Source organism: Streptopelia decaocto, assembly GCF_964273445.1.
Source record: "Streptopelia decaocto genome assembly, chromosome: 2".
Classification (NCBI taxonomy): Eukaryota; Metazoa; Chordata; class Aves; order Columbiformes; family Columbidae; genus Streptopelia; species Streptopelia decaocto.
Window position 1 is genome coordinate 53735725 of NC_138655.1, and position 27793 is coordinate 53763517.

The 27793-nt window shown below is 37.3% G+C and overlaps 1 protein-coding gene across 8 annotated transcripts in view; it reads left to right on the top strand.

Moving 5' to 3' along the window:
* Positions 1-27793, top strand: part of PTPRM (protein tyrosine phosphatase receptor type M) — a 470229-nt gene that overhangs the window by 363274 nt on the left and 79162 nt on the right. For 4 of the 8 annotated variants that reach the window (XM_082045023.1, XM_082045025.1, XM_082045027.1 and 1 more), the window contains 4 exons: positions 7177-7328; positions 9864-9938; positions 10164-10190; positions 15135-15322. In XM_082045023.1, coding sequence (XP_081901149.1) covers positions 7177-7328; positions 9864-9938; positions 10164-10190; positions 15135-15322 — 442 coding nt within the window. The remainder of the gene's footprint in view (positions 1-7176; positions 7329-9863; positions 9939-10163; positions 10191-15134; positions 15323-27793) is intronic. The other 4 variants (XM_082045024.1, XM_082045026.1, XM_082045030.1 and 1 more) reach the window with 2 other exon arrangements.

Below are 27793 nucleotides of genomic sequence, written 5' to 3' on the forward strand. Positions count from 1 at the left end.
TTCCTTCTTACTGTCATAGCCTAGAGCTGTTCCAGAATAGCCTGTCAACCATGCAAAATGCATCAAGGCCTTCTTAGGTGGACAAACAAGAACTAAACTGTAACCACACAATTAACTTTCTCTGTGAGCTAAGATAAGAATCGTCCCATTTCAGATAAATGTTGTCAAATTATTCTAATGCACCACGTAGCTCCAGTTTTTACACTGTCAGTCACCAATTTTCCCATCAGCCACTGCATCAATGAAGAAAATCAGGTGATGCCTCCTTTGACCTGAGGTGTTCTTGGGTTTCATGCTATAACCCTCACTTGCAGAAACTCAGGTAACCTGATGTATGAGTTCATACAAAGCAGAAGCTGAGAAACAAATAAGCAGAGTTTTTAATTATGTCACGATAAGCAAATCTCAAAAACAAATCTAAAATCTTCCTTCTCATTACCCATTCCTCTCCATATTTTCTATCTCTCTCTTCTGATCCACTGTTTCTTAAGTGGTGCCACACTTCACCTGTGAGCTACCACTCATATTTTGAAAATGGAATGTTGCCAAATAACTTTTCTTTTTGCTTTCATCTTGTGATGCTAATGAATCAATCTACTAATAACAACAAAGTGTAAAAAGACTATTAAAATTCTAATGTGCAATGGGCAAAAGGGCAAGTTAAACACATAGAAATTTGAGACTTTTTATTTATGCTGGTAAATATTAACCCAATTTTTGTTAGCTTCCACCTTCATTTTAAAAGTTTGTACTCAATTTTTCAAACTCTCTAAGTTAAAGGAATCTTCCCCCCCTCACCCTTCTACTTGTATTTCTTTCTCCCTTTCTAGCCAGTCCTGCTAGTTTTGGGATGCCACATTGGCCTCCCAGTACTCGTTTTTGTTTTACTGAAAGAGCTTGTAATGTTGCTTTGGCAAAAATGAAAGCCACGGTGAATGAAAGGGAGGAAGATTAAATCCTATGGTTTCAGAAACACTCTTCAAAATTCAAGCAGCATCACAGCATTTTTGTGAAGTTCCTTTTCTTGTCTTTATCAGAGAATGTAAGAGCATGATAAAAATGAAATGAATAATGTTAGCATTTGCTCTGAAGCAGGAAGTTGATAATGAAAACAAATACAAAGCACCTAAAAGAAATTATAATAAACCACTGCTTTGTAAAGTCAGGTAAAAGGGCTTATGCACCCTTGGTTGTAGTCAAATATTCATAGTCTCTACATCAGACTTCCATATTGTTGTAGCTTTATTTTGTTGTGTTGTCAATACAAAATATATGTCGGACTTCTTAGGACAAAAAATAATTTTATAATCAAGTACAGGTTTGCATAAATGATCCTAAGCCAGGACCAACACAATTCAGTGGGATCATGTTTACCTTTTTCTTTTTTAGTTCCCTTGACAGTTCCTTTCCCTGTGGTTGTTCTCTAGAAATGCCAGTTCCTGAAGTGAGGATGACTTGTAAGGCATCTTATTAAGTGTTCACCAGTTCTGGCTGCAAAATGTAGTGCCTTTAAAAATACTTCCTTATTTCCTGTCTGATAGAGTGTTGACAGTATACAGTTTAATGTCACTGTGAAATTGCATTCTTGAGCTTATTACATTTCAATATAAAGCATATAAATGTGAAATTGAATGACAGAAGTTTGCCCTGAGCATAACTTCACTATCACTAATGCCATACTATTTCTATTTCACTTCCTCACTTGATTTCGTTTGCTTCATATTTGTGTCTCAGTCCATTCAGAGGAGATAGAAATTCTTCTGTGCAGAGTGTTGTGGTTTTGATAAAAAATATAAAGCAGAATAATAGTATTAGTTGCTTATCATGATTGTAATTTAGTAACACCTAAATTAATTTACCATTTTGCTTGAATAGGATTAGATACTCAGGTTGCTAAAACTAGTTATTACGAGGACTTTTTAACAATGAAAAGTAACAAAGAATTCAGATGAAGCATTAGAGTTTCAAGGCATGCCCTAAAAGTATACCCTAAAAAATACAAAGTAGTATTTTGTAGTGGTATTTTGATTTTCCTAATGTAGAGTAGAGTAGAGTAATACTTAATGTTACCAAATGTGTACTGTTGCAAACCAGAGGTGGTAGGCTAAATCTGAATTCCATCATACACATGTGATTATGTTATGCATGATGTGTGTTTTTGTGCCTGGTTAGAGAACCTATTTCTGAAGACAGGAAAACAATCACAGTTATAGACAAGGACTGTTTTGTTGTTAAATAAAAATAATTACAAAGTATGAAAAATCTATTAAAAAAAATAAACAGGTATTATGTCAGTTACACTTGCAGAATTTCTTACATGCTTCTTGTGGAGAGCTTTTATTAAATTACATCTTCAGACTGAGTGTCACTGAATCAGTGATGCTCATTAAATGATTTCAGATTAAAGTATTTTCCCCAAAATAATTATGAGTCTTCTTTCAGCATATCACAAGCAGCCAAAATAGATGGGCAAACTAATTGCTTTCTGAGTTAATTATTCCTGCCTGGTATATCATAAGTAGCCTAAACAATGCAAAAAGGTGAGTTATTCTAAGTGTTACAAAAGCAAATAAGGTGTTTACATCCTCTTTCCTGCATAACCTGTGCAGAATTTGTTAATATAATAAAAAATTACATCAAATTTTGGACTAAAACTCCACCAGACTTAACGTCATGTCTATGACAGTGGCCAGTGACAAAATTTTAGACAAATACAGGAACAGAACTAAGATAAGCTAATGCATTCACTGCCCTCTGCTGAGCCATTAACTGTTTTTTTAAAATCAGTATTTACTTTTGGTACTTCTAGAGTCCTGTGGTAATGTGTTCCATAACTATCTGGTTTGTGTGAAAGTATTTACTTTTATATTTTTTGGATAGGCACATGGCAGAACTCCATGCAGTGTTCAAAATGTGGGACCTCTGTAGATCTATACAGTTGCTTAATGACATTTTCCATTTCGCTCTCTGTTCCTTACCTAATAATTTCTGATTTCTTTTTGCACTGAGCCGTTGTCTTCAAAGAATCAGTGACTACCACATTTCTTCTTCTGTTGTTTATGAAGTCATTTAGACCCCATATTGTGTGTATATAATTGTGGTTTTTTTTCCCATATGCATTACTTTATATCTGTCAAAACTGAATTTTATCTCAAGTGAATATACAGTCTGCCTCATTAAATCAATTTCAAACTTTTTAACTGTTTCCAATTTTGAACTACCATTTAAAAATTGCCTGTTTTCCAAAAACATTATGAACCTGCAGTTCACCCCTTTTCTATATCTTTGTGTGTATGTCTAATAGCATAAATCCCAACATGCATTTTTACATTATACCCCCTAGTAATTAATTTCTCTTGTGAAAAATGACCATTTACTCCTACCATTTGTATTGTATCTTTTAAAACATCTATTATTTTACCAAACGATCTTTCTGGTTGTAGTTTAGATTTTTTCAAGGGTGTAGTGGTCAAAGTGTAAAAAGGTAGTGCTATAATTCATTGAATTCATTAAAGGAAAAAAAATCAGCCCAATTCTTTTAGCAACTCTATTACTAATTCTGTCTCACTGTGTTTATTAATATCTTGGTGATGATAGTGTGTTGCTGGAGCTGTGGAAAGTAGCAGCATCTTGTTTCTCCTTTCTTTGCATGGAAGAGGTGAGGCATATTGGTACAAAAAGGGGAGCACCACTCACTGGGAAGAAGGAAGTGAGTGCTTTTGCTTGATTCAAATAAATATGCTTTTCTCACCATTCCTAAATCAAAATGGAAAGCACATCTCTTTCAGAGCCTGAGATGGATCCATTTATCATCCCCAGTCACCCTTTTTTTTTTTTATTTTTTTTTACTGTTGTTGCGTTTCTGTAACTATGGTGGTGTCCCATTGTGCCTCATGCTTTGTGCCTAGTGCTATATAAACATGAAAGGAAAAGGCCAGCTAAGTCCCAAAGAACTTGTTATTTAAGTCATGACAGGACAGAGAAAATGGATACAGGTAAACAGATGGAAAATGAACCAGATAGAGGCTGATTATATAGCAGCATCTTAACAGTTAGTGGGGTTGGTTTATTGGAGGGTTTGGAGGAGAAATCGCAGAGAAGGAGGATTTTGAAAATGGTACTAAGGAAGGCTTGCAGGAGTTTTACAAGGTGATTCAACTATGAGGGTCTGTACAGGAGAAGATGCAGAATTTAAGAGTTTCATGGTGGGAACTGAAATGGGGAGAGAGTGTGATGAAGCCTTTAGCTTATTATTTTTCCTAGGCTGATTTTTATTGATCATCAGAACAAAACAGAGTGAAGAATACCAAAAATCCCACACAAGTTTATTGGGGGAAGTCTATGTGGTTGTCTGCTCTGTATTTTTCCATATTTTTACCATTACACCAGCTCACTTCTCCCAGTATTTTGTACCTTAAAATACCAACAGTTCCTATTCAGTCTTGAGATTGTTCTGAATATCAGGCTTCTCTTTTCTGAAACTGTTATAGTATATTCTCTTCCCTCATGTAGTGTTGCTAACATTATTAGTGTGATAAGCTAATCATTTTTGCTTTCCCCCCTTTCATAAAGAATTTCACCTGCAGTAATCATCATGGGAGCTTCTATCATTTTTAACTTTGGTTGTAGATCTCTTTTCCTTTAAGAAGCAGGAAAAATCAGAGAGTAGCTACAAAGTGTCTTTTCCAAGAGTGAAGATGATCAAATATTTAAGTCTTTTTTTTCCCAAAAAATTTACTTCAGATTGAAGAGCATGAGCGGTGATGGTGATGTGAAGTTCTGTGGTTTTAAGACTTTCTTGAATCTTGTATAGCTAGAGCCTTCCAGGGATTGACAGATCCAAGTGATGGATGAGTTGTAGAGACTGCAGCACTGCAGCACTTTCTGCAATATCTGAAAACTCCAGATGTAAAAAACGTTATAGTCAGCTAAAGTTTACTTGACTAAGTCCAGTGGGTGTTTTTGTTCAGAGTACAAAAGTCTGGCTGGTATCGCTCTCTTTCTGTAACAGTTGTTGCAGATTTGAACTTTTCCCACAAGACCTATTTCCAGAATTAGATTCAGATTGAGAATTACTGTACAGTTGTTACTGTCATAAAAGCAAAAAATAAAGGAAATGAGAAAATGTTAGTGTAATTTCTTTAAGAAAATTAGTTTTTTGTAAAATTTGAGCTTCATTTTGTTGGTACAATGAGCAAGAACTCTGGCTTTTCTTCGGTAGGATACGGTTTGTACTGTAAAATAAAGACATTCCCTGTAACACCAAATGATTGAGATGTGCACCCTACAGAGCATGGGTTTTCTGTAATCCCACTGAGTAGCTGGTATCATCTATTTTACCACATTTTGGATACTCAGATATGAATCAATATCACTCTAATGCTGCCCAGGTCAATTATCCTAGTAATTTTTCTTTAAACACTGTGAAGGAAGAGTTGTTACCTGTTCACCAGTACATTGTTCACATGCAAGATTTCTTGGAGAAAGGGCTGAGCTTGTGTGACTGACAGTGATTGATGGTTTTGTGTTTAGAGAGAGTATTCACAGGTCCACTGGTGCGCAAGGGAAGGCCAATATATACTGCCTTTTTCTGACTTTAGTGAGTGTGCAGTCTCGTGAAGAAAAGCTGCTTCTGCATGCCTTCCTGAAGCAATAACCCAATATCACCTACACTTACTATTACTCTATTAACAGCGAGGCTTTAGTTTCAAAGGCCTTTCAAGCTTTAGTCATGGACTAAGATACTGAGCTTGGTACTATATTGGTACAGAACACAACCATATCTCCTGCCCAAATGGCTTGTTATCTAGGTGTAAGATAAGAGACAACAGGTAGATAGGAGCATAGGTAGACTGAAAACTCCTCCCATGCAACATGAGGGGAGACAAACATGTGCTTGCTTGAAAATTTAGTGGAGGCTGATATAAAATTTTTGCCTGTGTTGGGAATAATTTTTTCATACTGAATGAGAGTTGACAAAGCGAAAGGATTTGAGAGTTAGCACAAGCTGGTTATGCTTGATGCAGAAGGCCTCTAGAAGTGAAAGGAAGCATAGCTGAGATAGTAAGTTCCTGTAAGTTCCAGTTGAAGATATCTAAATAGTCTTTCTGGCAGATGGATATGAGCTGGCTCATTATGTTTTCCACAGAGGAAAAGTTATTGAATGAACAGATATGAAAAAATCAAAGTCTGTGGAGCAGTTTTTCCTGTGTAAAACCCATACCTTGCAGATACTGTAGAGAAGGAATCTGGACAATTTAAATGAAGGCTGTAGGCAAGGACTTGGAGAAAGGCTTGGTCTAGGATAGAATCACAGGCTGAGGAAACAGGCCAAATGGTCATGGGATCCACTATCATCGGGGTCACAAAATCTCACAGAGCTTGGCAGAAAAATCAAGAGTTTGGGACATGTTATTTTGTGACGGTAGCTAAGCATAACTCTGGGGGAGACAGAGATTTCAGTTTAGATGGAAATACATAGACCTGGAAGAAAGAGGTATATACATCCAAAACAGTTCTATAACTTAATGAATCAATACTATAGTATCAGAATCAAGACCTTGTCTCAAACAGACCACTCCTGCTGAGAAGCAACTATTGTGACTAATTCTCTTGAAATCAAGAGTGACAGAAAATAGTCTTTAGGAATGCAAGTCCATTTAAAATGTCAGTTGCTTGTACAAGTGTGCTAAGAGATCAAAAATATACTACAAAGTATGGTGTAAACCAGTTAGCTGGATTATATGGTGTCTTAATGAAACAGCTCCAGACAGTTCTACATATGTGAAGTGAAAATTGTTACTGATCCATCAGTTCCAGTGAAATCTTCTTTCCTCTCATTTTTATTTATGTATTTAAACAGATGTAGCCTCTGATGCAGTAGCTCACATAACCTCTGCAGCTAACTAGTCCTCTTTAATTCAGTGGTGGTCCCCAAGAATTAAGGTGCTGTTCACTGTAAGTCAGGGCATTGGCAACTATCCCTTCATTTCCAGATGCTGTTGAAAGACTTGAGTGTGAAATCCATTTAAGTTTCCAGAAATGCAGGAATAATTATAAATATGTTACCTAATAATGTGATTACAAACTACAGTACTGATCTAGTCAAGATGAAGACTATGTCTGCTCACTGAGTTGCTTTTTTTTCTATTTTTTTCTCATCCTTCATTTCTTAAGAAAATTGGCTAAAAAGCGGAAAGAGACATTGAGTAGTACACGGCAGGAAATGACAGTGATGGTGAATTCAATGGATAAAAGCTACACCGAGCAAGGCACCAACTGTGATGAAGCTTTCTCTTTCATGGACACTCACAATCTAAATGGGAGATGTAAGTTTTTTAGTTTCTTTTATTTTCTTTTTTTTTTTTGGAAGTTCGAAGAAAGGTGTAAATGGTTTTTAAAATATTCCTCATTACTTAGTCATGGAAAATCCATGGGACCCAGAGTTTCCCACTGTGCAGCACATTACAGTGTTTATTCGAATAAGCAAGACAGTCAGACATCAAGAATAGACTTCTTTAAAAATAATAAGGATAATTGAGCTTTTTTCTGTCCATCCTTTTCTTCTGCAAAAGAGCAAAGACATTACTGAAACAGCGGTAGTTTTACCTTTCTCCAGTCTCTATTATGTTAAAATTTTATATCCCTTATGCTTTCCCAGGTCCTTCAAATGCTCCTCCTGCTCATTTTTTTTTTCTGGTAGGCAAAATTTATTTTTGAATGTCATAACTTAATGGTGATCTGATTGTCTTATTATTTCCAGTTCTAGATGATGCTCTTTCTGTTGCTTGTACAAAGGAAGAACTCAGTGGAATTATCTGTTCTGCAATTTGATAAGAGATTCTCTTATATCCTGGATCTTCTTGGATCTACCCTGAAAATAATTAAAACTTGGGATATAAAATTTCCTGTATTAGAATTTTAGTCAAGGACTCACTCCTGTCTGGGAGCTAGCACTAAGCAAAGACCAGGAAAAACAGTAGTTTTTTATAACTGCTAAAAAGAAAGAAAATAGAATGTTCAAAAAACATTCTTTTTTTTTGTAGTTCTTAAGCAACCTCATTTTTTTCTTGTATACCAGTGTTTTCTAACATCTTCAGAATTTGTCAAAGATTGAATTTTGTTTCAAGTACTGACAGTATGCGAGGCCCAACTCCCACTCGCTAATAATATGCTTAAGAACTTATCTTTGATGAGCTCAATTGTACAAACACTCTGTGAGGTTTATATAGTGAGACTTCTCTCAGCAGCATTAGGCTCAGAATTTGCAATGTTAATTTGCATTTGAGTTTCTTCTGGAATTGCTTTAAAATAAATCTTCCAAAATCTGACTTGCCTTTCTGGTGAGAATATACCATTGCAGTTTATAAGATTGCTTATTTCTCTGAAGAGATCAAGAGGTTTGACTTCATTTTCCGTCATCGTGATATAGTTTTCCAGTGATGTTACTGAATGGTCACAACAACTAAAGAAACTGCAGTGATTTCCTGGGACTAAATCCTCTTTATGTAAACCACCTTAAACCAATTTGAAATAGTTGGCATAGCAAGTAGTTTGTAACACTTGACATCTAGAACCTCTAATTAGACTTGCCATAAGAAATGTGGTCACTAGAAGAAGTGGTCTGATAGTCTTCAGGAATAATCCTTGTGTAAGGCCTTGTATTCAAGAGATTTAGAACATTCCCATTTCCTATGAAAGTTTGTTATCCTTGCTACTTTCTGTGTCTAGCCAGTTTTATCAGTTGCAGCAGCCCCAACTTCAAATAATCTCTGCATCCATACCCAAAAGGAGTAGCACTCTGTTTTTTACATCCAGTGATTCAGGAGACATAATCAAAGAAAGTAGTCTCAGATATATTCATTTATAGGATAAGTAGTAACTGCCAGCATCATTTAAGCCAGTTTTCAGATAGTTCCATCATAACAAGGGCTGGCAACTGTGTGACCTAGAAGATCAACCTAAACAAAGATGGATGAAAGCCAGCAGGAGAAATCTCACTCCTTCCCATCCAGTAGACCCCATCTTCCTTAATGCTACCTTTGTTTCACAAATTCCTATCAGTTTGCCTATAGGTATCCAGAATGTGCTTACGTTCACTGATCCGACTGAATGCGAGCTGTGTAGACAAGCAACTAAGACTGAATTTGCAATGAGCTTTGCTTAACAGCTTTTCATGACTCTTTGGCTGAACATCCTGTGAAACGTCTTTAACTCCTACCTGTTGAATGTATCTGTGCTTACAATGGTAATTCACATGATCTTTGTCTACCAGGGCACTAACCGAACTTCATTTGTTGCATTGGGCTTTGCCATAGGTTTTACAAATGGTTAAATGATCAAATACCAATGTGAGCATTGGCCTGTGTATCACTCCCTGAAAACCATTGTTAAACAAAGACTATAATTCAGGGTATAATAGTATCTGTGTGCACATTATCCACCTGTCTGAACAAATCAAAATAAAGGAGAGGAATAAATGAACTATAGGAGCATATTTATGAAATGAACTATAGGAGCAGTATTATAAAGTAAACATACTAATGATCGAAGCTTCTGTCAAAAACACACATTATCATTGTGATGTCTTTATTCAAGCATCAGTATTCAGTCTAATCTTGTGATTTCAGACGTATATTTGTCATCACCAATCAAAATGCTTTCTCTGATGATTTTACTTTTTAGAGAATGGATCAAATTCAATGAGCTATTTTACTCACTAGACACACCTGGTTTTCTTTAGGTCCTGATTCCAGTGCAACAAACACAACACGACAGACTCCAAGTGAATCACACTGTATCACTCAGCTTAAATAGCCACCTTTCACTTCGCTGTCTCTAACCGGCTTTGTTTCTCTTTGCAGCTGTATCTTCACCATCTTCATTTACAATGAAAACTAACACATTGAGCACAACAGTGCCTAATTCTTATTACCCAGGTAACTGATTTTTTCTTGGTTTCCACCCTGTATAGACCTCTTCCTAAAAAAGCATATATAATTATGTTATTATTTTTCTTGCCATAGAAATTTAATACATATATAAGCAACACACTGGTTGCTTACAGTAGCTTTCTCAAAGAAAACTCGGGAACATTTATCAATCATTTACTGTTCTCTCTCTTTTTACCTTTTCTGCATTGACCTGCTTATGATGTATGACAGATCCATTTGTGCCAACTGCAATTTTAGGTGAGAACATTTCCCTTTATCAAAGTTTATTGCTAAAGTAATTTAGAAAGTCACAGTTCTCAGAGTACAAACAATAGTATGCAAAAAGCTGGAGTTTAATGCTCAGGGGAGGGGTGGAAGGCTTGGCTACATTGAGAATGCTAAGGACAGTTATCCAGGCTTGATTACTACTGGCATAGTGCAAGTCAGGGGAGAAAAGAGAGAAATAATTTTAACAAGTGGATTTGTGAGGAAATGTTTATGCATGTATTTGGAGTGACACAAAAGAATTTGATTATCGCCGCAATTGAAATAGTTTCCCTCATTTTTTTTTCCATTTTATCTCAGAGCTGGAGATGTCACTTCTAAAAAGTAACATTTTTTCCTAATTAGACTATTCATGATACAGAAGATCAGACAAAATACCGTTTTGGCCATCCACCAGCTATCATTTCTTCTCACAATACCTCTCAGTTTCTGACATGCTTGTCAAAGTGAAGTTTTAGAGGCGATATGGTATTTTGAACAGCAAAATGATAACATGACACTTAGAGTATATAGTTTATTATGCATCAGGTGTCACAGAAAGGAAATAAAACAGTAAAACTGTAGGTTAAAAACATACAGTTAAAGTTTAAAGCATTTCCAGTGGGTATTTAGAGAAACCTGCTATTGTCTGATGTCAAAAAGAGAGAGGTTTCTGCACAGTGATAGAACAATAAGCATGAGGCACTATTGCATTTTCACTGCTTAAGTAACTCTAACCGCTTTGTGGCTTGTACCCATTTACACCTCCTTCCCATACTAACTTTTAACTAAACGGAGATTTATTTTTTAATAGGAAGTCAATATATAACAGCACACAGTAGCAAGAATTCAAACACCAATTTTAAGCCGATATATTTACTCATTTTACATTGATTGATATTTTTACAAGTATTTTTCTTCTCTTTTTTCTTCGCTGTAAAAAATGTAAGATCCCTTAACTGATTCCTGCCCTTAAGTTGTAAGTTAAACAGGCTTAAATAAAAGTAAAGTGAAGCATATAAGAAGCAGAATTTTAGGAAGGTGATCTTGAAAATTTGTTATTGTAAAAGAATATTTAGCACAGGGCATTTCAGTGTGATAACCTGGAGAAGGAACTTGTGCGTTTTTATACATTATGTAAATCTGGAAGAAGGTAGCAGTAGTGACTGTAACAATGTCATAATCTGCATGCAAATGAAATTTGCAGTGCCTTTTAACTGCCTGAGATGTTAGATTTTTTGGTGTGCTTTAGCATTCATTCAACACATCATCCAGTAGATATTCTTTCTGACCTTGTGGGTGGGCAAGGAGAAAAGTACTATTATCAGGAGAAAAACTTTGAGATTTCCTGTGTGGATTATTAAGTTTTAGTTAATGGGTTTTCTGATTTTTCTTCTTTTTTTTTTTTTTTCGTGATCCTTTGCTATACGGTAACGATGTTAAATTATTTGTTAGCTTTCTTTTTCCACAAGAAATAATCTATAAGTAAGTAATTCAGATACCAGACACACACTGGGGAAAAAAATTCCTTGCTTGTACTAAGTCTGTAAAATCTTGAATTAGTTAGATATGTATTTTATGGTCTACTACAACAACCTGCACTTACTCATCTCAGAAAATCTTCCCATTATTTCACTGTGGAAAATGAACATTTTTGTAACCTTACATGTTAAAAAATTAGGGCCCTTTTATGAGTGGTGTTGCATTCAGATCAGGTCTCTCTCCCAAAATGTGTTTATGACTATCTGTATAGGACTAGTGTTTTATCTGAGGTAAATCAAATTAGCTATGCTTGAGTCAGTAGACAAATATAGCCATTAACAAAAAAAAAAAATCTGGGTTTTAATTGCAACTAATACCTGCTCTTGCTGTCTTCCAATCTCCAAAGAAGTTGTATTAGACTGCAGGGTTAAGCCTGTAGTTAGAACTAAAGGAACATTTCACTGTGACCTGCTGGGAAGGGCAGAGATCTGGTGAGTGGTTGAGTTTAGTTTTCAAAATCTGCTAGAAAGACCACAACACACCATTTCCAAATTTATGTACAGAAAGAACTTTGAACTATTAATGCAATTTAAGAACATTGTAGCTAATTGGTTTTAAAAAAGAAAAACAAACAAACAACTGATAATTAGTAGTAAACTCTTTAAATGATGCAAAAGGCAACAGTCTGACTTCTCAGTTTCAGATAGGAGGAAATTCTCTTACACTTGAGGGAAAACTTTCATGCTTCACCTAATAGCCTAAGTGAAAGCCCAGGATTAAAAGACAACACTTTACATAGCAGCGACTAAATTTATAGTTGCCGAGCATGCTTATAGGTCGTGTTTGTCTAGTATCAGCGATGTGCATATTTCTGAAATTGGAGAAAGAAAAGAGTCTCAGCTCAGAAAAGATATTGTGCTGGATTTCCAGATACCATGCTATGAGCTCATATAACTAGTAAATAAAGTGAAAAATATAAGTGTTTTACAGCTCTGTGGGAAAGAGTAAGGGGAGAGTAGAATAACTGCAGCTGTGGGAGTATGTAAGGTGGACAGACTCCACACTGCATCTGGAGGAGCAAAACCTTTGAAAAACGGCGGACTGTTATGCCTGAAATGTTCATGCCACAGTGCTGAAAGGCAAAGCAAAAAACTATTAATATATGTGGTTCCTAAGGTGCCATATAAACAAGGGATTGAAAGTACTGTATTTAAAACAACTTAAAAGATCACTCCCAAAGAGAGAAAAACAGTACCAATGCAGCTATAAGAGATAAAGAAATGGAGAGAGTAAAATTAGTCTAAAACAAAGGAGCTCACAAGAAAGAGATTCATAAGGATTGAATTGATGCTTTCATGGCACAAGACACTGATATCTGATAACTTTGCCTTCATCTTAATTACTAACAGGCTGTGTTACAAGGAATTCTGCAGTTTGCAGGAAAAAAAGAAAATAAATAAATAAATACTTTTTTCCTAACCTATTTCTAAAATTGAAATAAGCCACCCAAAAAATCATAATCAACTTCCTACACTTTTTCTGTCTTTTGTGTCTTAGCCACCTTGTAATTTTCAGGTGCCATTTCAACAGCAACATACTGTACCTACACTTGTATACCACGCTTCATGCCATGCATCCCAAGGTGCTTTGCGGTACAATTTTATCACACATTAGACAAAAGTTGTCAAATTTCATGACTAAGAGATTAATCCCTTTCCTCTGCACGTTAGCAAACTGACAGGAAAAGTAGTGAAATGCCCATACTCATACCCATGCATTTTTCCCTGATATTTTTGGTTTAGGCTGAAATGCACAGTTCATATTGACTGTATGCGTACTGAGGACCAGACTTCATGTGTCTTAGTATCAGCATGAACTGAGACAACCTAAAATCATCCTTGAAATTTGAATCATTGAACTTTATGGCCTTAACATCAATTTTCAGTGGTATAAGGAAGACCAGAATCTCACCTTTAATGAGGTGTGGTAATATTTTTGGTGTGTACATGAGAATCTGGGACCTTTTCATCCAGGGTATTGGTGGCACTTTCTGCTATAATAATCTAGATATGAATGTGGAAATATTATTTTAATGCTACCCTTTCATGCAACATATTTTACAAAGTAATATTTTTGAATAAATGTAGTATTTTTATAAACTACTTGCTATGCTTAGTGTGCAGCCAGTGAAGAACAGTTTGAATAAGTCAAAGCACCAAATTTACAATTTCAGTTAAAAATCAAAGACTCTGTGAGATATGTAAAATTATTATTTGGGTAAACAGAAAAAAGATTTATGATGATACTTGGACCTTAGAATTTGGGTTGTTTCTTTTTTTTCTCTTGTCAAGTCTGAACAAATTTTTTAAATTCCATCTACACAGGAAGAAAGTCATGTTGCTTCCTTAGGTAGTGTAGACTTTCACATTTGTCTGTTTACTAAGTTTTGATCTCAGTTGCATCTGTGTGTAGTGACTCACAGTAAGATACCTTGGTTTCAGTAAATTTAGTTTATACTGTGAAATTGAGATCAAAATCTGAGTCACTTAGGAAATCACTCTATAAAGACTACATTACAAACATAAAATTACCTGTAATCATTAATGTAGTACTGTTGCTTATGCCCTGTTTCCTTTTTCTTCTCCTCTTTTTTTTTCTCCTGATATGTATCTTCTTAAAAGTGCCAATCAATGGTAAGTTGCCCATTTGCCCCATGGAGGAGATGTGGATGGTTGGGAGAGTATGTGTCTCATAAAAATTTTTACCAGCCCACTGGGTTCTCCTGTTTGTTGGCTTGCATGTCAGTTGTCAGACATATAACATTCCATGCCTGATGTGATGGCTCATGATATACTGTGGTCCTAAAGCATGTTCAGCAGCCAGTCAAGACATTTTTCCTGATCAAATGATCGTTTGCATTTGTCCTCTCATAGTTTGTCTCCAAATGTTGTATCAGATCTACATTTCCATTGCAGTCCTAGCTTGATGAAACCATAAGCCATTTTGTGCATCTTTTTATTTTGCTCACTCCAAACATTTGCTCTAAATTTGCACTGTAAAATACAGCACTTCAGTAATCTAAGAAGAATACAAGTCCAGTTTCATTACATGGGACTTGTTGAAGTTTCAGAATGAAACTTCTATGCAGTTTAGAACCAAATGCCTAATTTAAAACCTGTTTGTTATCAGCTAGTGATATTTAAAACAATATTAGAGTTCGGACTGCTCTGCAATGCTTCCATTGTAGAACCATGGACTTTGCCTCATCCCAATCAGTCGTGCGATTTTCCTGTGTAAACTACTCCATGGGTTTACTGTTCTTCTGGTGTAGCCTTCACAGACAGAATCAATACTGATGGTGTCAGATTTCTGCCATTCCTCTAGAAATCTGTGTAATGTATATTTCTACTAATAAGTGAAAATGAGCCAGTAAGTGATGAGATACTTTTTTTCTAGATGAAACCCATACAATGGTCAGTGACACAAGCAGCCTGGTCCAATCCCACACCTATAAGAAGCGAGATCCAGTGGATGTGCCCTACCAGACCGGACAGCTTCATCCAGCCATCCGTGTAGCTGACTTGCTACAGCACATCACCCAAATGAAATGTGCAGAAGGCTATGGATTCAAAGAGGAGTATGAAGTAAGTGTCTGGACTCATGATCTGCTGGTTATGTTTTCTGCGCTGTTGGCTTCATCTGTACCACAGAACAGGAAAAATAATACTCAACCAAGTAAGCCAGCTGCTGTGTGAGGAGGCTGCCCAGAGAAGTTGTGGAGTCACCATCCCTGGAGATGTTTACAAGGCATTTAGATGAGGTTCTCAGGGACATGGTTTAGTGCTAGAGTTAGGTTAGGTTATGGTTAGACTCGATGATCCTGAGGGTCTCTTCCAACCGAAATGATTCTATGATTATATGATTCTATGAATGGAAAGGATCATCTCTACAGTGGGCATATTTTCTGATTGTAACCAGCCAGGGTGAGGAGTGAGACATAAAAACCTTTCTTGGAAATCTCTGCCTAATTCTAATTGCATTAAAAAAAAGGTCCGCTAGTGTTCTCCCAGAACTTGTGATATTTTTATTTTACTGTTGAAGTATATAGCTTTTTTCAAAAGCTCTACATCACAGACTGTCTAATCACAGTTGCCCTGTAACACAATATTAGCTTGGAAATCAAGTTCTACAAGCAGTTTTTCTTGGAATAAAAGCATTCCTCAAGGAGAGGAAGTGCGCAAATCTTCAGAAAGGCCCATAGGGCTATAAAATTTACTCTGTGGTGCCTGAACTGTTTCCCACTAGCTGGAGGCTACCTCTAATCCTCATTATTTTTCATATGAATTTATAGTCTGTATTTTTCCCTTTTTTTGATTCAACTGCTGTTTCTTCATTTCATACTAGAGCGACCTGTTCCTCTCTGATGTCATCTTAGTTTTAAATGTCATAACCACAACATCCTAGCAAATGCTACAGGAACACAGCACATTGCACTGCAGATCCTGTCTTCCTTGTGTGATGAGTTAGTTTGCTAAGTGAAAAAAGCAAAATGTAAACAGAACTTGCACTCATGCCCAAAATTAAGAGCAATATTGTGCCTGGCTTCAAAAGTTTAGTTTTGCTGAAGAGTCTCAAAATGCACCACTCCTCATCCAAGTCATGTATTTGAATGAACAGAGACTTACCAACCTGGGTTCCTTTTCTAATGTGAGGGTGGATTTGAGACCATTTAAAATCAGCTAGGTCAAATATGTTAATTGTTAGGGCATAAAAATGAAAACCCTCTGTCCACTTTTCTTTGCCTTTTAGCTCAGATTTTAAGGAGTTTATTCTTGTGAATCATTCTCACACACAGAAATACTCTAATATGAGTTGATAAGATGCCTACTGTGAATAGAGTTTCCTGCAAGATCACAGTTCAGTAGGTTTGAACCCAAAAAATGAGTAGCATAAATACATTACTTCACAGAGAAAAAATACATAAGATTGATTGGCAGAGTTGGACTATAAATTGTCAAAATTGTCATAGGAGTGTATGAGAATTTGTGACATAATCTTATGCCATGAGATGCATGGCATAAGAACTCGTAGGGTCTGATCTGTAAGGAGATCTGAAGCTGCCACAACTGAAATACTCTGTTAACTCCTAATACAATATTTGTACTATAATCCAAGATGATGTGATTATTTTTTTTGTTTTAAAAATGTTCGCTTCCATGTTGTCTGGGAAGCAAATATTGAACACCCCCAGCCCACCCCTCCATTACAAACAGCAAGCTAAACCTGACAGAGACTGTATCTGCCTCTGTATGTGGTAGCATCCATCGAGGAAGCTGCCCAGTTAAAGAATCTGTTCAAATTTCACTGCATCTCCAACCCAGTACACAGTCCTGGATTTTCTTTCTTCGGAAACTAGAATGTGAGAAATCAGAGGAACAGGTGTAAGTGGGTCTTACTTTGATGCAACTCTGACATAGCCAGTGAGAAGCAGAATGATACAGATTCAGTTTTAAGTCTGTCTTCTCAAAGTAGAACCCAGGAAAAAAAAATAAAAGATGCTTTTCCATTCTTTTATCTGACAGAAAGAGAGAGAGGAGGACAACCAGCAGAAGTCATTTAAATTACTTCCACCTTGTAGGGCAAGCAACAATTTCTCTTTTGGGCATGCACAAGTGTGCACTGCCCTAGAGGCTCAGTATACCATGCTTAAGTTTTAAAGGTTGTAACTAATATATTCACTGTTGCAGGTCCTTTAGTATGACAAAAATAATTACTAGTACATTGCTGAGTTTTTACAAGTGTGCATACTCCTTTTATTTTACAAGAGATGGTGGTTTTTTTGAAGTTTGCGCTTTGTCGTGCCAACTCCGTGTTATAACAATTGCTTAAATATGTAATTGTTTAAACTGCTATTTGTAGTATTAGATTTTCAAAGCCCATGCTTCGGGCCACTTCCAAAGTCACTGATGACATTTTTTCCCCTAAAATGTAGAAAACAATTCATTCCCAGAAGGAACTAATCACTTGTCAACTTTCATTTGTGTAGCTGACTTAAACAAGTTTGTTCCTTTGAGTTTTTTTATGCCACTGTTATTTAAAAATGATAGAATTGAAAATTCTTGTCTTTGGAAAAGATTTGCTCATCAGCCAAAACCTTTTATACCAGCAAAAGCCTAGAGGAAAGTTACAATTAATTTATTAAAAAAAAAGAAGACTGTAAAATGGAATTTATAATGCAACCAATGACATGGGTTTTTAACTACAGAGGATCAAATGATGCTGCTGAGAAACAGTTTCCAGGAAAATCACTTAATTTTGAGCTTACCAAGCTGATGAATGGCATCCCATTACAGCCAGTAGGTGTAGTCGTGACTAATACCAGTAGATGCAATATATTAGGGTGCAGTTTATTAGTAGTCACAGCAAAGGGGGACTTAAAATACCTCAGCTGCATCTGAAAGAGTCCTCTTTATGTATGGAAATTGTGTGTAATCAGAAGGAACCATAACTAGCCATATCTTGGAGGATTTTTTTCCATTGGGCTACCGCAGTATTGCTACTTTCCCTCCATATGCAATGAAAAACTGTCCAATATATTTTAGTACTGCTAAGACTGCGAATCTCTTTGTTTATGCTCCTGTCAGATTGATACTGTCCTCTTTACAAGGTTGAACAAGACAGCGAAAGAATTTTTTCCTTACAAATTATCAGAAGGATAACTGTCCAAATGAAAAGGAAGAAGTATTTTGGCAGGGGATTTGTTTTGAATGAAGTCTCATGGATGATTTTTGCTCTAACAAGACAGCAGGATTATATAGGCTCACCAGGGAAAAAGTTTGATTCAGGAGAAATTCACACAGGATTCACTCTGAAAATAAATCTGTTGAACTGAACAGAAAGAAAAGTAGCACATTACCTGTTAGCTGCACTTCAGAGGAGTGCAAGGATACAGATCACTTACTGTCGTGCATGGTTTTAAGTGCTTTAAAGGAAAAAATAATTAGGGCCACTGTTCTTAGTAATTAGGACTATAGTTCACAATCTGAGCACACCCATGTAGTTGTACGTCCTCTTGGCTTCATGCATGAATTTTTGGAGTAACATAACTGACACAAAGGATAAAGGTTGAAAAATTGACTTTAAGCAATGGCAAGCTGGTACTTAGTCACTCACTGCTGAACTCTGCATTAGGATTACCCACTTGAAATACTGAGTATCTTTCACTCACAATATACAGGGGCCTGGGAGAACACTGTCCTTTGTGGGATTCCGCCCCTGTGTTCTCCTTCTGTGAGGAGCTGAGATACTTTGGCTCTCATCACTGAAAAGGCTTTGGTTGGGTATCAGCAAGGACTGGCCAGGTCTCTGTGGAACCTGATCTAGTTGAAGATGTCCCTGCTCATTGCAGGGGGTTGGACTAGATGACCTTTGAAGGTCTCTTCCAACCCAAACTGTTCTATGATTCTGTGACACATCCCATAACCCGGCTCTGTTCCTGTGATGGCATGTGCAAAGGCTCCTGTTCCCTACAGCAGGATCAGGTCCTGGCTCCTGGATGTAGTGGTGCAGCTTCTGATTTTGTCACTCACTGTGCCTGTAGAACAAGAGCAAATTCGGACATATTCTTAGCAGCACATGGGGTAACAGGCTCACTGCCCATTTTCCCATGTGTGCCTCAGGCATGGAAGCAAGGTGGGTACGTGTCTGTAAGGTGTGGACTCAGATGCAGACCTTCATTTGTGGCCTAGCAGAGTGTGAAATGATTGGAAGGGATTGCACAGAAATCCTTGAACTCAGGGAAAATTCCACACTGCTAGTCTTCAGTGGATCTTTTAAAATCCTTTCTATCCCCTGCCAGACGCTCAAGAAAGGAGAGATTTTGGCTTGTTGCCAGCAATGTTAGACTGACAGGATAACATTGCCTGATTTCACATGCACCCCTATACTAACTGTGGGTTATTTAAACTGCTCCCCAACTCTATAGCATGAGAGATTTTACTGATCATAAAGGAGGTTCATTGCTTATCTCCTTTGTGCATTACAGAAACAAAATAAATGAAAAAGAGGGGTGAAAGGCCGTAAAGACATCGATGCAAAGAAAATACTTCATCTCCTTCTTAAACAGACTGGGCTGCTGGAGGCCAGCATAGCTTGGCGTAGCTAGGGCAGAAACAGAAAGATTCGTCAAAATCTCATCATTTTAAATAAGAGATTTTTTTTTACCTTGTTTTTGGATCAGCAGAAATTGGTGGCTGTTCATTGTAAATCAGTTCTTTGCCAAATTAACGTTAGTTGACATAAGACAGTTTCAAATCAATTTCAGACTGTCCACACAGGAGCTTGGACTGGTTTAGCAGAATTGATTTTAAAACACACCTTTAATTAAACCAGTGCAACTTCTTGTAGATAAAGCCTTGCAAAATCAATTTTGCATTATGTTCCATGACAGGGAGTTCTGAGCTTCCATTATCTCAAAACCAGAGGTTCCTTTGAAAAGCCGGGATTTACAAAGGGTATCCTGCTAAGATCAGCCTCACTTACTGTCACTAACAGGACTGTGTCAATAACAGAGTTGAAAAAAAGGTTCCTTCATGTAGATTTAAGGCCTTTTCCCCCACCGTCTCTTTCCTCTGCCCTCTCCTCCACTCCTGTCACACACATCCTTTCTCAAGGTTTTGTGTCAATTAATTGTTTCGGTCAGGAAATTATTTTATACTAATATCGTTAAACCTATTCCTAATGCAGTGAAGTTACATCCTGTCAAGATAAACTGTACTGATTATGCCCCTTAAAAGCTTCGTGGTCTCCACTCTGAGGAGCTCCAGCAATGTAACTGTATTAATCCCTAAATCATCGCAGTTAAATAGATGGATACATATGAGGATAAAGACTCAGAGGGCCTGTCAAGGTCAGGAATACGAAATACATTATCTAATGTATGTTAAACAATTCATTTTGGTTTAGCACTTCTTAACACCTATTTTAGATTGGTAGAAGTATTTTAAAATAGGTTATCTGGTCATGGTCACTGTTCAGCTATACCTTGGGGGATTGTGGTCAAAGGTGGTCATAAAAAAGTGGATAATTTCAAGAGGATTTGGAGATGAGTGTTGAGAATAATTGAGCATATGAAAGAAATCTTACCTTCATAGCAATATAGTAATTGAAATGAAACTTCAGAAGATAAGCAGGTAAATGTGCTGATAGCCAATAAAAACAAAGTTTTTCACTCAGTGTACTACTGGCCAGTAAAATATCTGGGGTAAATAGAAAATGGTATTAAGAAACAAAATAGGAGAAATAACCTCTCTAAAAGCAGCAGAAATACAGATTATTGTTTTGGGGGGCAGAAGGAAATTTTTAGGTGCCCACTTGAGATTTTGTTTTTTCTAGACCACTGTTAGATAAATGTCTGACCTAGGACAGAAATCTGATACAGTTTCCATTTTTTACTGTCATGCAAAGGGGTAACAGACTAGAATCCTATTGCTCCAACCCAGTCCTCCAGTCACAGCTATTCTTTCTGTTTCCTGCTGGAATTCAGATTTGCTGCCCCATGACACTGCTAAGCCCTGTGTTTCTGGGGTCCTGTTCTGAAATCTTGAAAACAGTAGTAAAAATAAATATTTTGTTGATGTTATGTTAATATAGCAACTGATAGGACCCAGCTGATGCTGCATTTTCTGTATGTGTCCCTGCAACTGGCCTGTCTCACCTCCCTCCTGTACATTTTTATTGTGCCTTTTTCTATTATTTTATATGATATTCTGCAGCACCAGCTGATACAGTCAATACCACAGGCAGTGCAAGTTATTTTCTGTCTCACAAGACACAAATTACAAAGAAAGCAGAAAGACTCTGGAACATTGGGTGGGAATGGGGGCCTTAGTCCACAGTGTAAATAGTGTAAATACACAAAGGACAGCATCTGCGTCCTCCAGAACTGAGAGCAGGTAACTGTTTGTTTCTTTTTCTATTTTTGTAATAATGAGAACACTTATTACAGACTGTAAACATAACACAAATAGAAGCAGAAGTAAAATAGTGGGAATTTGTCCTGTGGAAACAGTGTGGAAAATTGATGGAAATATTCATCTATAGAGATCATTGCTGTTATTTTTTGTGAAGTTCCATCTGTTTAGATAAGGCTCAGAACAATCACCTGAATGCCCAGTTGAATCTTTAATATTGGAAAGCTGCAGTGGTCTGATTATAGGCGAAGTGTTCTCTCCCATGCACAATGAAGGAAAAGCACAACTAATGGTGATATAAAAATCCTTTATGTGAGACAGGTATTTCTCCTTTATCAAAGGACTGTGTTCAGAAACACCCAGTTTCTTCAGATTGCCGTAGGATCTGCAGCAGCCTTCCACGAATCCCAGGTAACATGCTCCTACTTGGGTTTATCCCAGACTCATGGACACTGGAAGCCTCAACACTGGGGAGATCATATCTGAGCAGGTCAAAAGCAGTAGTAAAAAGGAGCAGCTGCTGTGTCCATGAAGCACGTTTTGGTTTGGAAGTCCTAAGGTACTCCAGATCAATGCCAATTTGTTGAAATAAAATCATCTCAAAACAGAAACTACAGTCACTAGTAAATAGCCTGCGTTATTAGTGACACAACATCCCAGTGTATGCAATATATGTTTAGTTCTTTAATAAGTCTCATAGCAGAATGGGTAGCTGCCAGTTACTGATCAGCAAAAATCAATTGTCAATAATTTTAGCTGGATGGCAGTTAATAGGAGTTTGTTTGGGTTTTTTTATAGGTTCAGAGAGACAGTTTGCTGATTGTGTGTTGGTGTGTCAGCCAGTTTTGTGCAATTCTGAACCTATCCTTAATAGCTCTGAATTTCTGTTCTTAACAGATTTCAAATGTATGAGAAGTGCTGTTACAGTGTGTAATATCATTCATATGACACTGCCTATGCTGCAGTGTGGCTGACTGCCCATGATCAAAGTGTCCCAGGACTTTCTAAATCTCACTGTTTCCTTCTCCCACTCTCCCTAAATACCGTCTCCTCCAATTTAAATAAAAGTGCATGTATATGTAGAAACAGCTTTCTAATTTGTTTTTGTTTAAGCAGGTTTAATTAGAATGTATTCTTACCACAGATTATAGAGTTAGGCAGGTCATGGCTTCATTAGAAAGGCTTTGGAGTTTTATCTGTTTGAAGAATAAAATTGCAAAGCTATATGACTGGTAGACTTCCAATATCCTTAGCATTACTCTCAGAGGGATGTAAGCAGCTGTTTGCTCGTGCTGTGACATGGTTATTTTTGGTACCGATCAGTCTGTGATTTACTTGGGCGTGAACCTCCTGTTTTCTTCTTAGTAGCCTGAAAAGTCTGAACTGTGTGTGATTTCAGGCAGCAAAGATGCCCAACAAGAACAAGGGTGCCTAATTCAGCCCAGTGTTTTTCTCCATGTGAGTCTACCAGACTCAGTCTTGTATGTAAAGCAAAGTTTAGACTGTGTCATAAGGAAAGCTTGATGGCTTTTAACTGCACCTTTCATGACCATTGTATATCTCTAAGCACTTAAAATGGAGACTGGTGGTATTGATTCACTTAGAAAAGTGTTGGTGCACTCAAAGGTCATGACAAACAGACACTTAAGTTGATCAATTGGACAGATAAACTCAATATGGATTGTCCTTATGTAGGAACTTTGGCAGCTGTCCTAACTGTTTTCTGCCTTTTCTGAGTCTGGTAGTCCTGGTGTATGTGCTGGCAAACATATGAATGAATACAAAATCCATCAACAATAAAAATGGGCTGTAACCTGTCAGTTCTCAAGGTCCTGAAGATGCCCTGGGAGTCATTTCCTGGTTCAGCTATTTAGCAGACATTCATTTCATATTTCAGCACAGCTGGACTGAAAATCAAAAAGTAATGTGAAACACGATAAGCTCCTCTGATGTTATTCCTCATCCTTAATGAGTGAGTCTACTTAAGCATGTAAAATGGAATTATTTTAGCTGTTTCCTGCACCTTTGTGGATGTGCCTCTTGTCTTCATTATCCCATGGCAATAAAGTTTCAATCTGCTTTAGAAAGTTGTGGGGGGTTTTCCTGTCTTGGGTCCAGCTGCCACAGCAGTCTTGCAAAACTTGTTTTAATTTTGCTCCCCTTTTTCCTGACCTGTGACTCCATGGTTAGGATCTTTTGTTCTCTGAAGGCATTGCAAAATCTTTCCCAGTTGATTCTGGAAAGATTTGTGGGCATGTGCAGTGTCCAACTGGAGAAATGAAAGAAATAGCTTCCATGTCTCACTGATTGTTGTCAACCTGGCACTTAGCAGATCTTTTTAAATCCAGTATCCACATCTGGTAACTCCAAGTAATTAACACGGGTTATATAGTTTTAATGGGCAGAATTAAACTTTTCCAATTTACTACTTCCTGGTATTTGGATGTACATAGAGACATATGCTTGTTCTTTTAATAACCAACACTCGCACATTACTCCACTATTTTAACATGTGAAATCCATTGCACCATTGTACTCCAGCCTGCCTTGTCTTCCCTTTGTCAGCCACAGGTTGAGAAACAGTCAAACTGCACTAAGCAGACTTCTCAGAATATGTGGTTGTCTGTTAGGCAAGACATTCTTGCTGAGTGATCTTGCTGCTATGCTTTTGCTAATATCAAATCTATGCTCTCTCTGTACCTTTTGAAATTAGGGTTTAGTTTCGAATTTAGCTGATCTATGCATCATTATGGGCTATTGAACACCACAGTAGGAAATTTAATGAGGCCACTGAACTTGATTTCACTCATAATGTGTGTTTCCAAAGGGAAATCCACAAGAATGCCTTTAATGCTCACAGCTGTAAGGCGATAGGTTAAACTCTCTAAATGCTAGTATTATAACAAGTATAATTTGAAAGAAAAAAAAGTTTTTGAAACTTTGTGGGCTATATACTCCATATTTGCACCAGACTGAGTTATTAATTATTCAAATAAGACACTGAATATTTTATCAGAACCTGTAATCCCTTCTTCAGTTAACACATATTTACTTTGGAAAACTGCTGATGTACCATACTTTTCCCATTGCACCTGCAAAAATGAATTGGTCTAATTTATGTGCACAGAATAATATATTGTGCTTTAATGTTCAAGATATTATTCATTACTTCCTACTCATATAAGCCTCCTTACCTTCTTCATATTTTATTACTGCCCTTTAAAAAGACATAAAAAAATCAGTCATGTATTCAATTTTAAATTATGTAAATGATGTTAAATGCAATTATAATCTATTCTTTATTAATTATATATACACCCTATTTGTTTTCTATGAATTGTATTTATTCACTACAAATAATTAGGCATTTCACTCCACTGGTAATGTAGTTTCATGACCAGAACATTATTACTGGCTGTTTGTAAAGTAAGAAGAACACTTTTCAAATCAAATTAGCATAATTTAGCTATTAGGAGTTTTCATTTAGCAGCAGTTTATCCACAGCATACCTAAAATATGTATTATTTTCTATAATACATTTGTTTTAAATAAGTTAAAATAGCCATTATTAATTTTTCAGGAAATGAAAAAATTGTTTTCTTCTGTAGCATGTGGTTCGGTGTATATTTTAAGAAGGTTTCTAACTGGAATACAAGGCTGCTTCTTAGACATTTCCTGTATTGCTTTAGTAATTGTCCTGTAATGCAATAGATGATCAGCATTTTCCAACAGGAAAGAGCATCCAGCTCTGGAACCCTCAGCACAGGAAAGACATGGACCTGTTGGAGAGGGTCCAGAGAAGGCCACAAAAATTATCAGAAGACTGGAACACCTCTGCTGTGAGGACAGGCTGAGAGAGCTGGGGTTGTTCAGCCTGGAGAAGGCCTCAAGAAGGCCTTATTGCAGCCTTTCAGTACTTAAAAGGGGCCTATGAGAAAGATAGGGATAGACTTTATAGCAGGGCTGTTTACAATAGGACAAGGGTTAATGGTTTTAAAATAAAGGAGGGAGATTCAGGCTACACATGAGGAAGAAATTTTTTACAATGAGGATGGTGAAACACTGTCCCAGGTTGCCCAGAGAGGTGGTAGATGTGCCATCCTTGGAGACATCCAAGGCCAGGCTGGACGGGGCTCTGAGCAACCTGATCTAGTTGAAGATGTCCCTGCTCATTGCAGAAGGGTTGGACTAGATGGCTTTAGAAGGTTCCTTCCAACCCAAACTATTCTGTGATTCTATGATTTTTTTGTTACAAGATACTGATTTGATGGGCCTAAAAGATTATGTGGGAAATGTTAAGTCCACTGAAATTCCGGCGGGCAGTAGCTGGGCAGACAAAGGGTGATGAGGCGAGTGGCAAGCCTTTCTCTCCTAATGGCTTTCTGCCATCACCTTTGTCTTAGTGTGATAGCTGCTCCCCTAGTTACCCGTCGCACAGGATCTCAGTGATACTACCGCCCACGCTGTTGGGGGCCTACTGCTGTTTCTCCAACGGCTTGGCTCTGCATCCGTATTATTACTTAGTACTTAGGTAGCCCTGGGTCCTCAGCAAGTCACCTGAGAGGCAAAGAGGACATAGTCTGACAAATGGACATGAGAAGATGTGGGCAACTTGGTCAGGCAGAGACAAAGATGAGCACAGCACCTATGGAATAAAATTGCTCCCCAATCCAGAGCTGATGGGAAGACTGGAGTAGCTGTGGAAACAAAGTATCCCAGAAGGTGGGCAGAAGGAAAAGCAGACTGGCTTTGGAGACTACTGAAATACCATCAGTGAGAGAGAATCAGTATTTCGGAAATGAAATGGTGACAGCATCAACCATGTAAAATTATTTTAGTGGGATTGCAGCTCAGTTCAGGACTGACTGATGAAAATTCGTAATATTGACACGTCTTCACAAGACAGAAACGGCAGACTGGAGTCACCCATGACAAACCCACACACAAGAGCTGAAAAATTTAGGCTTATAGCATGATTTAGAGTCCAAGGCAGGAAAGACCTTAAGCACGTATTTACGTCCAGTTGGTTTTAAAGGATTTTAAGGGATTATTTTAAAGTTGGTTTTAATATATATTCTTTCCTGCTTTGCATTTTGCCATTCACTTAAATGGAAGCAATACCAGGGGCATCAGACACATAATGGTTTGGACATGTTCATGTAATGGTGATGAAGCTTGAATATCCATCCACCAAAGTGGTGCAGTTTCTTCCCCTTAAGATCTTAAAAAGATTCATTACTGACAGTGCTCTGCTTTGGTCTGTGGAAGAAACAGATAACATGTGTTTATGTAAGATTGAAATGCATCTACCATCTCAGCTCAGTTATTACCCATCTAGCTTTCAGGTGCTTGTCTCTGCAATAGTAACTGCTTTCAATATATAACAGAGAAGAAGCTCTTATATCTACAAGAGAGTGGTCTGAGTCTCTAAGAAACAGGCTATCTTCACTTTCACACCACACGCCAACAGGAGACAAAAGAAGTGATGCCCTTGCTTGATGCACAGGCTGGGTCTGCTTTCTGCTGACAAAGGTAGCCTGCAGTTAAGGGAGTATAAGCTGTCCTCTTCTTAGCGAAATGGTAGGTTTTTGTCTCTGTCCTATCCAAACAGTGACAGGATTTCCTTCTGAATGGAATGCCTCCTAGTGGAAGCTCCCATGCAGTGGGCAGTATTAGTTCCTGAAGGAAGCAGAAAGTTTTAGCGTGTGATTAATCTGGGTCAAGACGACAGGAATACTTCGCATTTGAGGTTTAAATATTTGGTTGTATCACAGAGCTTAAGAGTTTTGATGTGAGAAAGTATTACCGTTCGGAGTGTTTACAGTAAATACGTACACCTGAGCAATCTCTGTGCTTTTACTTGTCAAGAATGATGATAGAGCAACAAAATTCCAAGATGTCATAACCAGTGTTGAAAAGGTAGATCTTGTATCCTCTACTCAGGAAGGAACAGTAAAGGCAGCCACCTCCAATCCCAATTGAATAGTTAGGAAAGAAATGTGATGACTTAAGGAGATGGAGAAAAGCTTGTAGTGCAAAGCTCTTTTTAGATATTCATGTCCTTCCAAGATCCAAGATTCAGATCAAAGCATGACTGTCAAGTTGAGACATATGCTTTTTAATCTTGAGAAAGACTGCACTGCA